Source organism: Cariama cristata, unplaced genomic scaffold (genome assembly GCF_000690535.1).
Source record: "Cariama cristata isolate BGI_N322 unplaced genomic scaffold, ASM69053v1 scaffold21647, whole genome shotgun sequence".
NCBI classification, from domain to species: Eukaryota; Metazoa; Chordata; class Aves; order Cariamiformes; family Cariamidae; genus Cariama; species Cariama cristata.
This window is the reverse complement of record NW_009625411.1, coordinates 58,329-69,640: the sequence shown is the minus strand read 5'-3', so window position 1 is coordinate 69,640 and position 11,312 is coordinate 58,329. Positions and strand designations below refer to the sequence as shown.

At 41.7% G+C, this 11,312-nt stretch overlaps 1 protein-coding gene across 1 annotated transcript; it reads right to left on the bottom strand.

Annotated features, from left to right (window-relative positions):
* Positions 1-517: 517 nt before the first annotated feature.
* HSD17B2 (hydroxysteroid (17-beta) dehydrogenase 2) lies at positions 518-11,312 on the bottom strand. The gene is made up of 5 exons (XM_009703613.1): positions 11,036-11,312; positions 6,291-6,503; positions 5,777-5,962; positions 2,507-2,644; positions 518-876 (listed from the first exon to the last, which is right to left on the bottom strand). The coding sequence occupies exons 1-5, from the start codon at positions 11,310-11,312 to the stop codon at positions 518-520; spliced, it is 1,173 nt and encodes a 390-aa protein (XP_009701915.1).

Sequence of the window (11,312 nt, the reverse complement as noted above, 5' to 3'; positions counted from 1 at the left end):
GTCAATCATTTCTCAGGTCCAACAGCAACAGAACAACAAAAAAACCACCACTATATTAGGCTGAAGTTGCAGTGAGAAAGATTTGCATTAGACATTTCTAAATGTCTCTGACAATAAGAATATATGCAACTCCTTATAACGTTTAAGAAGGTTGTTGACTCTCAAGGATTTTTTGTTTTGTTTTAAAAAATAGGTTATGCATCTGTCTGTGTGTTGGTGCTGCCTTTTGAAGCAGACAGGAACTGTATAACCTCATGAGATACCTTACACAGAAGGCAGGATACAAAGACATCAGGAAAACATTGAAATTCCTCAAAAAAATGCCCCATCTCGGGATAGCTTTCTATTTCTGTTTATCCACTGCTTTTCCTGAATGTTACTCTTAACACAAAGATTTACCTCTGTTTGCAAGGGCATGTAAATGCAGTTTAATAAAGATGGTACAATGAATAGCAGTGTCTTAAAATAGAGTTTTTCCCAGTTATCTCATCAAGTAAGACAAACGCCAATGGACACCTTAGAGATTCTTGCTTTCAGCTTCTGATGTTCCCAGCACCCTTGGGACAGACTTCGTACTCAGCATCTTACTCATGAAAAAGTCATAGAACCAGAGAGGAAAGCAGCAGAAGATGCAGAGGGGCATGTAAGCCCCTTTGCCAGGGGTGTACAAGCCATGTGGTCTCTTGGCCAGCAAAGCGTGCAGGATAGCACTCAGCACAGGGGAGAGGTCGGCATCGCAGTACGCAGGCATGTGCAGGAGGTAGCTCTTCAGCCCCAGGAGGTAGTCCTCACCATAAGCTTGCCTGGTGTCTGCTGGGAGGTTCTCCATCAGTTCCTTTTCTTGCTTATCCCACAGGTCAGATGTGCCTTGTATACCTGCAGTAGCAACATCACAGGATAGAAAGTGGGTTTAGGGCTGAATTTAAAAACATTCATTTATAATTAATAGTCAATAAGTTGTTCTCCACCACCATCCTGATTCACAGTTGTTCTAAACTGGGTCAGTGAGGAACAGACAAAACAGCTGGTTACCTGCCAGTGCTTTTCCCTGGGAGGGAAGGGAAAGCATGAAGCACAGACTACAAAAAAGCATAGGGTTCATGCACCATTTGGTTACCAGCTCTATCTAAAAAGGCTCTCACAGCCAAGTCAGCATTTCCCCTCTGCCTCCCCTTGCCATTCGGTCCTTATTCATTATGTGGGTGTTTCTAATCATTATTTATTAACAGGTGTGAGTGACTGAGGAAAGACAGGCAAACTAAGATGAACAGGATTCACTTGGGTTGGCCAAGTACTAAGTTCCTCTTCCATGAGTGACACTGGTATTTCAATAACTAGTTTGATGAAGGATAAGGCTTGTATTAGACCAGATTTTAAAAAAAAAAAAAAATCTCAATTTTTCCCCCCATCTGTATCATGCAGGAATGAAAGCAGTGGCTTTTCCAATGCGTTTATTGCCTAACCATCATGAATTAAGCATTGCAAACAGAGAAAAAAATCTTTAAATAAATATTTAACACTCAAATACCATGACTCATTTTGATGCATGAAGTTTTCACCCAGAAGTCTGACAATAGCTAAGCAGGGTCCTGGAGGTAAAACTTCAGGCAGGTACCACTGACCATGCAGGTGCTGTCAGAGCCCAGTGCCCCGCAGGGCCCCTCCCCAGGAAGGGAGGCATTCAAGGGAGCAGGTTGTTATGAAAAAGACCATTTTGCTTTTCATTGGCGTAAAAATTGTCTCCATTAAATCATCAGGACTTGCTGAGTAGGCAGCAGTGGGATTTGATGTTGCCCTCAGGTAGCTGCCAGGCATGTCCACAGAGCAGGGACCTGCGTGATGCCCACCCAGCTGCCAGGTGGGCACAGGGTGCAGCGAGGGTGCATGCAGCAGGAGATGGGTTTGTAACCCGGACAGGCTCTGCAGAAAGTACTCAGAGCAGTGCAAGGAGGAGGATTTGGAACAGAAAGCAGCAGGAGCACAGCAGATGGAAGGAGTAGAGAGGAAAGATCAGAGACTATATAGAGTAATATTGACAGCAAGTGAGCAGGATCACAGGTATTGCTGCAGACACTTCGATGTAAGACTGAGCAGCTCAATAAAGAGAGCTCTGATATTGAGAAAGGTAGGACTGACAGTGAGTCCTGAAGCTCTCATGCAGGACAAGCGAGCCATAACACTCAAATCAAACACACCATGATGCTCAGTTTGTTAACTTCAAGAAAGCTAGAGCAAAGGGAAGGCACCAATTGCCTGAACCCTGCCCTGTCTCAAAGCAAAGAGAGAGGTCTGCCCAGAAGGCTATATTCACAAGGCAGAGGCAGGCAGCATGCACAATTGGAAGGAACATCTCTCACAAAAAAATGCAGATCTTAATTTCCATAAGCAGCGTGAAGAACAGGAAAAAAGTCCAACTGCTGAGAATCACTCAGGGCTCTGTTTGAGGACGCTGGACTATTGGAAAGAGGTGAGGCAGAAAGAACTACCCAAAATGTCAAATACCAACCTGTTCGAAAGCCTGATGGATGAATTGCAGCAACTTTAATTCCCCATTTGGAAAGCTCTTGCCTCATTACTCCAGAAAACATGGACAGAGCTGCTTTCGATGCGCCGTACGCAGCATACCTCGGTAGTGGAATGCCTCCTGCAGGAGCAATATAAACATGATAAAGCTCGACGGTGGCTCTTTCCAGCCTTTATTTTTGTGATTTAGAAGGAAGATTATAGCGCAACCAAAATTATGCGGCTGTCTCTGAGGTTAAAGACAAGTCAGTGAGGGAATAATTTCTTTCTGGAGGTTAAAAAAAAGTGAAAGTTGAAAATTAACAGTTGCTTATAGCAGTTATGCTCAGTAACACCTGATAAGATACTTTATATGGCAGGAAAAAAAAAGAAAAAAAAACACCTGTATTGCATTTAAGGGTAAAAACTGCTGAAAATTATGATTGTTAGTTTCAGAAACACAGATAATGTTTTAGTTCATATAAATAGTGAAGTAATAGTTTAATGGTGCTGTTCTTGTTCTCACCGTAGCACGAATTTCAAGCTCCTACTATAAACCACAGTTACAACAGGGTAAGTAATCTCAATTCTAGCTTTATAAAGCCAATTTATCTTCCAGTTTTTTCAAGCTAGTTTCAGAAAGACCAGAGACAACAGTGCAAGGGCAGGGAAAACCTCTATGGACAAACCAAAGCTGGAATCACATCCCCCAGGTAACAGAACTCTAAGACCCATCATAGAAGCAAATCCCATGTGTATAGTTACATCCCATCTTCTCCAATCCTAGCAGCATTTGTTCAGATGGAAAAGACAGAAAATAGCTAGTATTTTAGGTGAATTCAAAATAAATCCATATGTTTACAAAACAAAAGCTTCCAGAAAATAGTATCTTCTAAATACAGTTTTCCTCTGTTCCAAAAACCGGCAGGCTGTCAGTTCTTCAGCTTTAGAAAAATCCAAAGATGCTTGATTTGAGCATCTTCCCCTTCTTTAGCCCTCCTACTTTCTCCACAACGTTGGGGTTATCACCGCACAGAGCACCACTGCCAGATTGAGGGGCCACCACAGCCACCATGGGCTCTGCTGGCACAGCAGGGAGGAGGGAACAGAATGGGCAACCCTTCTCCTTGAGGCACATCACTTCTCCTCCCATCTGCATGGGCAGTTGGGCACATCCTCCGGTATGGCCTCCGTTTCAAAGATTACACATTTATCTCAGTGTATTTGAATCTTTTAAAAAAGAAAATACTTTGATACAGAGGAATTTTCAGGTAAGCCACTGGTGCCATTTATTGGGTTTTGTACTGCAACGACCAAGGTAACATGGGACTTTCTTACACAGAGTCATTCCTTTGAAGAAGTCAGGCCAATTACATGTTAATTATTCTTCTGTACTCATCTGAATAAGTTTGAGTTTCAATTGCTCTGAGCCAATTGAACCACATACTTTTTCCCTCTGAGGTCAGGCTAACCTCGAGTCTAGTTAAATTAGCTCTACACAGACAGGAATAGATTCGGCACAATGAGACCTCGCTAACTTTTCTGCTAATTTTTACCAAAGGACCCTCAGACCCTGCATTAAGAGGAAGCTATTTACCCAAACCAGCCCGCATGCAAGAACATCTGTGCAAACAGCTATACCTTAGGCAGGGTCATTATCAACTCCTGTAAGGGCAAATTATTCAGCACAGGGAAGCTCTCCATTTATCCCCGCAAGGCAGCTCAGGGATTCATGCCAAGAACTAAGACATCTGCCCCAAAATACCAAAAGTGCAAGCTTCACTTGGGTGCTCAAAGAAAACAGAGGTCCATCTTCTGTCTCTGTGCTTGTGAGGGTTGGTGGGCAGAGCAGCACCAGAAAGGTCCTTCTGATAATTCAGTGCTGACACTTAAAGGAATCAGGAATGAACCATAGACACAGGCGTGCAGATACAAAACATACTTGGGATTATAAAAAGAAAACAGAAGACAGTAGTGTCAAAGCTAGGCTGAGGCCACATCCTCAATGTAAGCAATGAACGCAAGGTAATGTTTGCACAAGCCACCTTGGCAATACAGCAGGATTTGAGTGGACACCAACTGTGCAGAAATAAGGGTCCAAGAAGACAAGGCGAAGGAAAGTTTGGGAAGCAGACGATATGGTAAATCCTTAAAAGGTCTTAAGCCAAAATACTTTCCAGCATCATGACACTCTGCTTCCAGCAGGTCTCATTTTCAAAGGAGCATGTTTGCTCCTCAGTTGTTGGCTACCAGATACTGTATTACTTCCGTTCCTACATCTTAGCATCTCAGCTGTCCTCCTAGAATAGAAGGTCATGTTATAAAGGCATATATACTTATGGTAAACACAGGATCCATTTTATGGGACAAAACTGGAAAGCATATTATATGCTGTCAATAATTGTTGAAAAGTTATTTTATTTATGAAAAAATATTACTTTGCTAATAAGTTAGGCTAAAGTATTTTGGGTATCTTCTTAAAAATATTTTTAAAGAAATATAAACACACACTCTCTTCAGGTCCCAGGTTATTAGCAGTCCACGCTCTAGGACTGTGCACTCTGGAAAGAACTGTAGGATGCAGTAAAAAAAATAAAACTGGCTTCTGCTCTTGAAGAATTAGGTGTTTCTCTTCAGCAGGTTTTTATCTTTGTGCTTTCTCACTGTAACTATAGTAATTGAGCCCTACAAGGGTGGAGAGGTGGAGCTGCCCAAGTGCAATATCTAACATTTATTATAGACTGTTGCAAATGTCACGAACTTACCCAAAAGATATTTATGCCCCAATTTTAACCCAAAGTATTTTTAAAAAGGTTGAAAATTTAGGTGTAACTAGCCCAAATGGAAAAGAGCCTGTCTCTGCAAAAGGCAGACAGCTTTCGGACATCTCCGCAGTGTGGTTCAATGACACACAAACTGAGATGGTTACAGACTTCTGCTGGAACATGTTATAGAAACATCTGAGATTTACCACCCATCTTTCTGGAAGCTCACAAAGCTATCACTCATGGCATCTATAACACAAGATCTGAATTTTACTGTCTTTTATATAACAGCGTATTCTTAGCCATATCAAACTCTTCTTCTTTAAGGGATGTTTTCTGGAAATAGTCTCCCAAACAAAAGAAAACCCTGCACTTATTACCTAGATGTTAATTCTCTAAGTGTATTGACAAGCAAGACTGACCGACACCTTCCTCAGCATCTTTGCCAAGGAAGTTAGTTGTTTTTTCTGTTGCACCAGAAATGTGTTCAGTGCTTTAGTTCAGCTCACCTGCCATGCTCGACATGTTAACCAGCCTTCCCTTGGATTTCCGAAGTAACGGTAAGAAGATCTTGGACACCTCTACAGCCCCAAAGAAATTCACTTCCATGCACTGCCTGTACGTGCTCATGGGGAGCAGCTCGCCATCGGCGGGGAAGCCCAGGATGCCCGCGTTGTTCACAACTCCCCAGAGTCCTGGGAACAGGAGAAAGCACAGGGCTGCTATACAGCAGGAAATCAACTCCATAAACATTAAACATTAAACTGATGAGCTGGATGGCACCTCCAGATAAAAGCAGAGATGATCTGCAGCTCCAGATACACAGTAGCCACTGCATGAACAGTCATCACCATTTTCCATATGTCCCAGAAAACAGGAGTCATCAATATAAATACCCTGACTGCCCACAGACTGGTGTGGAAATGATCTACACACATAAGCCATGACACAGCCAACAGTTAAGAGATGCACCTTGTAAGCAGCTACATTAGTACTCCCATTATAATGGAAAAAAGGCTGTACCTGTGTTCTGCACCTTCTCTGAGACTTTTAGATAGGCTTCCTTGACTTGAGTAGCATTGGTTATATCCAGCTGCAGGACAGAGAGTCTCCGAGAACAGGTCTGTCTCAGTTCCTCAGCTCCAGGTCCGTCCTTATTCAAAACCCCAGCAAACACAATAAAACCTAAGTTATCCAGGTATTTAGCCAGTGCATGTCCAATCCCAGTGTCGCTTCCTAAAAGCAAAGAGACATTTGAAAATTGGATCTGTCCTAAACTATTAATTAAAAAAAAAAAGCACACATTGGAAATACATGCAAATGTAACCAAAAAGATGATGAAATAAAGTCACTGAAATACATATGACAGTAGGAAAAAAGGTTCAGATCTGAGGGTTTGAGGAGTCGAACCTTTGCATGTTCCACAAAGATTGACAGACCATGTCCTCTCGGCTCAGAGCTGATGGCATCAGCTCATGCTCTATTGCTGACAGATTTTAAGACTTACTTCATACATACAGAGGAAATAAAAGCCTATATTGACTTGATTCAAATATTCAGACTGAAATCTGACAACAAAAGTATCTAGGGGAAAAAAAAAGAAAAAACACAGAAATATTTTAATTTGAAATCTCAGATGGACAAAGCAATTATAAGGCATTGGAAGTCAAATTGTAGGGTTTATTTCTTAATTCAAAGCAGCAGCATTATTTTCTTCAAACATCTATCATCCAGTTCCTTTTGATAAACACTTTGTTGTCACAGGCTGCAACGATGCCAAAGCTAAGCAACTGCTTCTTTACCTGTAAAGGAGTCCAGTGCTTTCAAACCCTAAGAAAGCTTCAGAATGGCATTTTTAGACTAAACCAAGTAACACCAGCTATTTAATTCATGCAAACTTGCATCAGAATTTCTCTTATCCTCTCTATTCTCTTCCAAACTTATTCCCAAACTTTGCCCATATAAAGCAATGAACTACCGAACGCAGGAAGCACTATTAGAGAAAACACACAACAATGATCTTTGAGATCACGATCATGCAATTCCTCCCACCAGGTAACAACGATGAATATTCCACAAATAATTTGATTGATTCACAAGTCTCTCCCTTTGACACAGTATTTTGCTGCCACTATCTTATGGTCCTTTTAAGTGTTTTCTCCCCTGGTGTCTTTTTTAATTGAGGTTTCCATTCTTCCCATCTACAGAAAAACTTCTTAGCAAAGGAGGAAACTTCTCACCCATCTGCCCACCAATACTCCCAATGAAGCGACACAGGGCTCTGCTAGAGACAGGGAAGGAGTTTATAGGGACTGTGCTGCAGTGGTTTTGCAAAGGACAGTATCATGAGGAAAATGAGAAGTTTAAGAAATTAATGCAGTTTTTACACTGTAAAGCAGAGATACACCAGCATGTCCCATGATACTCCACCGCACCCTCCACTGTGACTGTGGTAAAGAAAGCTCCTGGATGTTGATGTGCACCAACATCTGCGGAGTTATCCCAGGGTTTAGCTATCTTCTGCAATAGCCATTGATTGCATAAATGCTCAGTTTCAAACCCACCTGCATGGCTGGAAACCTAAATGTGGGATGGAAGGCTGGGACTCCTGTCAGTTTTTTACTATTTCCTCCTCTGTGAAAGAGCTGCAATACTCCCTACTTAACCCTACCAGAAACTTATAAGGTTGATCCGCTATTTCAGCACACTGAGGCAGATATTATCATAGTTATTCACAGGCCTGCTCTTGCACACAAAATCCAGTCAATAGAACTTGACTGCCAAAGAGACTCGTCTTAATCACGCTAGATCTTCATGTCTGGGTTCTGTCTTAACTGGGGTTTTAGTCCTGAAAGGTGAAAAAAAATAATTCCAGGTGACTTGAAAGAAACACTTACTAAATGCCTGGATTAATCAGTGCAAGATGTTGAAAAGAATTACTCATGCTCTACTTAAATCTTCTTTTTTTTTTTTTTAAAAAAAAGCTTTTTGGCATTTTTGAAATCTGCAGTTTGTTGAAGATGCATCAGAGCACCACATATATCACACTTAGCTTCTCACAGCCCTAACCTGAAAGAGAAAAGAACAAACCTACATTCTTGGAATTCCCTAAAGAGACATGAAGAAGCCTGCAAATATCCCAAAGACATGACAGATTTCTGGGTTTGGGGGTGGGGTGTCTTTCCTTCTTTTTCTTCTAGTGAAAAACCCTATTTCTGAATCAAATCCTTCCCCTTCCATCCTTCCCAGAAAGTATGCAGTCACAGAGCTACACATTACTTAAGTTTTAGATTGCAGCTTTAACTTGGGAAGAGGCAGAGTGCTCAAGAACTGGGGATGGGTGTAGCAATCGGGAGAAGGAGAGGAAAAAGTAGTGTTTATCTGTGCCTGCCACTGGATTTGTCCCTAGCTTTTATCAAAACAAGTCTGATTTGAGTTTCAGAGTTCTTATTGAAGTCCAGAGAAATTTCACCCTTCAACTTATAAAATTCAAACAGTAGTTAGGTCTCCATAGGGAAGAAATAGAGAATCCCCACCCCCCTCTTGCTTTTATATCAAAAATAACAATTTGTGAATGATTAGAAGATGTATTCCAAGAAAGGCAGTCACTACTGACTGTAACTGAATCATTGCTGAGATTTTATCAGACTCACATTGAGCATCAGAAATGCAAAGTCACACATCAAGAATGAAAAGACCAAGTTAACCGGAAAAATTCATTCCAGTGCACACAGAATAACTGAGGCAAGAATTTTACAATTCCTGCTACTTCAGATCTTCAGTAATTTAATTTTTAGGGAAGCTGGTGTTTGGGTCTACCAAACGACACTAAAGTGTTTGCATGCCCAGGAGCTTCTGTTTAAGGACACTGAAGCACTCACTCCCAGCAAGAAGATCAACAGAAATGTTTCAGCAATGACTTTAAGACTGCTCACATGCCCACGGTTATTCACATGAAAAAGCATTTTGATAAGTGGGCACAGTTTTCCCTTATCATGGTACTCCAGTGAACTGCTGGCTTAAATAAACAATGCATAGCAGCATCCGTACAAGGGACATCCAAAGAGGATCAGTACAATATTTGACAAAACCCAGGGAGAGAAGCGTAGAGATTACTCAATCCTCTGGCCAAAGGCAGCCTTCTCACGAGTGATATGCGGCAGCTGCCCAGAACACAGCAGCATTCCTCAACCCTGCGGGGCTGAAAGCGGGGCAAAAATAAAAGGAAAAATAATTTGAGAAAATTACCATTTCCCATGAAGTACCTGCCTCAGGGCTTGTCTAAATTGGAGAAAATGACACCAAAATTGATTTAAAGGCACCTTGCACCTGCACGCAGACACACATCCTATGGTTGGTACAGGGAAGAGTACTACAATCAGAGCAATTTAACCAATAAATGTGTTGAGTAAAACTTTCGTTTCAGTTGGAGAGTTTGATTGATTGCATATCAGTCTGCATTCAAATCAAGACCAAGAAGAGCCGCCTCAGACATGTCAGCTGTCAGAGGTGTCCAAACTTGCATTTCTTCAGGACTGTTGCAGCATAGGTACAAAGCAAGCACGTTGACTTGCTGGAATATACCTAAATGTTCTTCACTCCCCTAACAGTACTCTAATTCAAATTCTCCAGGGCAGGTAATCTCTGAGAGAGTGCTTTTTCCTGAAGAACTGCAGTCTTACAAAAAGCAAGGAGATGCCCAAGTGCAAGTGCAACCCCTGTGTCTGCAGGGGTGGGAAAGGAGTGCTCCCTATTCCCCCTGCCTAGTATCTATCTTCACCTGATATACCTGCAGGGAGAAACCCAGCTAGCAGATAAACCACGAGGGGAGAACTTGCTGCTCATCTTGTCCTCTCTTAACTTTTGCATTTAAGCCCCATATTAATGCTTGCTAGGCAAATCTAAATTGTTTCCAGGTGCCCCTATAAAACAAAATTAAATTCTGCAAGAAATATCTACACAAAGCAAAGCAACTTTATACAGCTTTCCAGAGGGGAAAAATAGAAAACAACAAAAAAGAGCAAGTTAACAGCGCAAGAAGCAGTTGGCAGGCACTCTGTTTTAAAGGTTTGATTAACACAAATAAACAACATTTAAAGTTTTAGAAGAAACAGGAGAAAAGTCATAAAACTACACAAATGCCATCCCTGAAAACTAAAAGTGGGGTTTGAGGAGATCAGCGTTAATAGAGACTGAACTCATTAGCTCTGAACTTTCACTGCTAGTGAAGAAAATTACTCACTCCTGAATTATTTCATACATTGTTTCAAAAAGATGGCACCAAACTGACATCTTGAAATATATGCATGACATACACAGTACGCACTGTGTAAACACGCACACCAAAAGATAACTGTACATCTGTAACCAGCGCAGTACATTCAAGTAAACAGAAGTAATGTATGAATGTAGTGTTCTGATGGCTTCCAGAAATTAATATCACTCCTAAAAAATTAGACCATTGTAAGTATTCTTATGCTTTCTGCACCAGTTAATTTCACAAGTATGTCTAAAAAGCTACTTGTAAAGATTAAATGAGACACTAAAAAATAATAACATCTATTAAGATGCTTTTCTACTTAATTTCAGAACACTTATTTACCTAGAAAAAACATCTCTGGCAAAGCAAATAAAACAAGCAAAAAAAATAAAAGGAAAACTTACAAGCTTGCATTTTGTAGATACCTGTCCCGAGGACGTAAAGTTTTCCAGCCTACTTGTGAGAAAAACCAGTTTTAGCTTCCCAGAGCGCATTTGTGGCACCTTACCTGTGATGAGCACAGCTTTGTCGCCCACAGGCAGCAGCACCTTGCTGCCCAGGTACATGGAGGAGACGAGGCACACAGTGCAAAAGACCACCAGCCCCCCGCCAGTGCCCAGCATGGCCCCGCACAGCAGCCCCAGCAAGACAGGCAGGAGGCTCCAGACCAGCACATTTGCTTTCTCCACTGGGCTCCGCTTGACCGTGCAGAGCACGGTCACGCTAAAAAGCACTGTGATGCCCACAGAGAGCCATCCAAGGGGGCTGCTGGCGAGAGCCTCCAT

Bases quoted from the DNA above. Each gene is read 5' to 3' on its own strand.
- HSD17B2 (XM_009703613.1), bottom strand. From the start codon at position 11,312: ATGGAGGCTCTCGCCAGCAGCCCCCTTGGATGGCTCTCTGTGGGCATC. The intron at 5,963-6,290 runs GTACAGCCTTTT...TCCTGTTCCCAG, and splicing joins AGAGAAGGTGCAGAACACAG to GACTCTGGGGAGTTGTGAAC. The intron at 2,645-5,776 runs GTGAGCTGAACT...TTGCTCCTGCAG, and splicing joins TAACATGTCGAGCATGGCAG to GAGGCATTCCACTACCGAGG.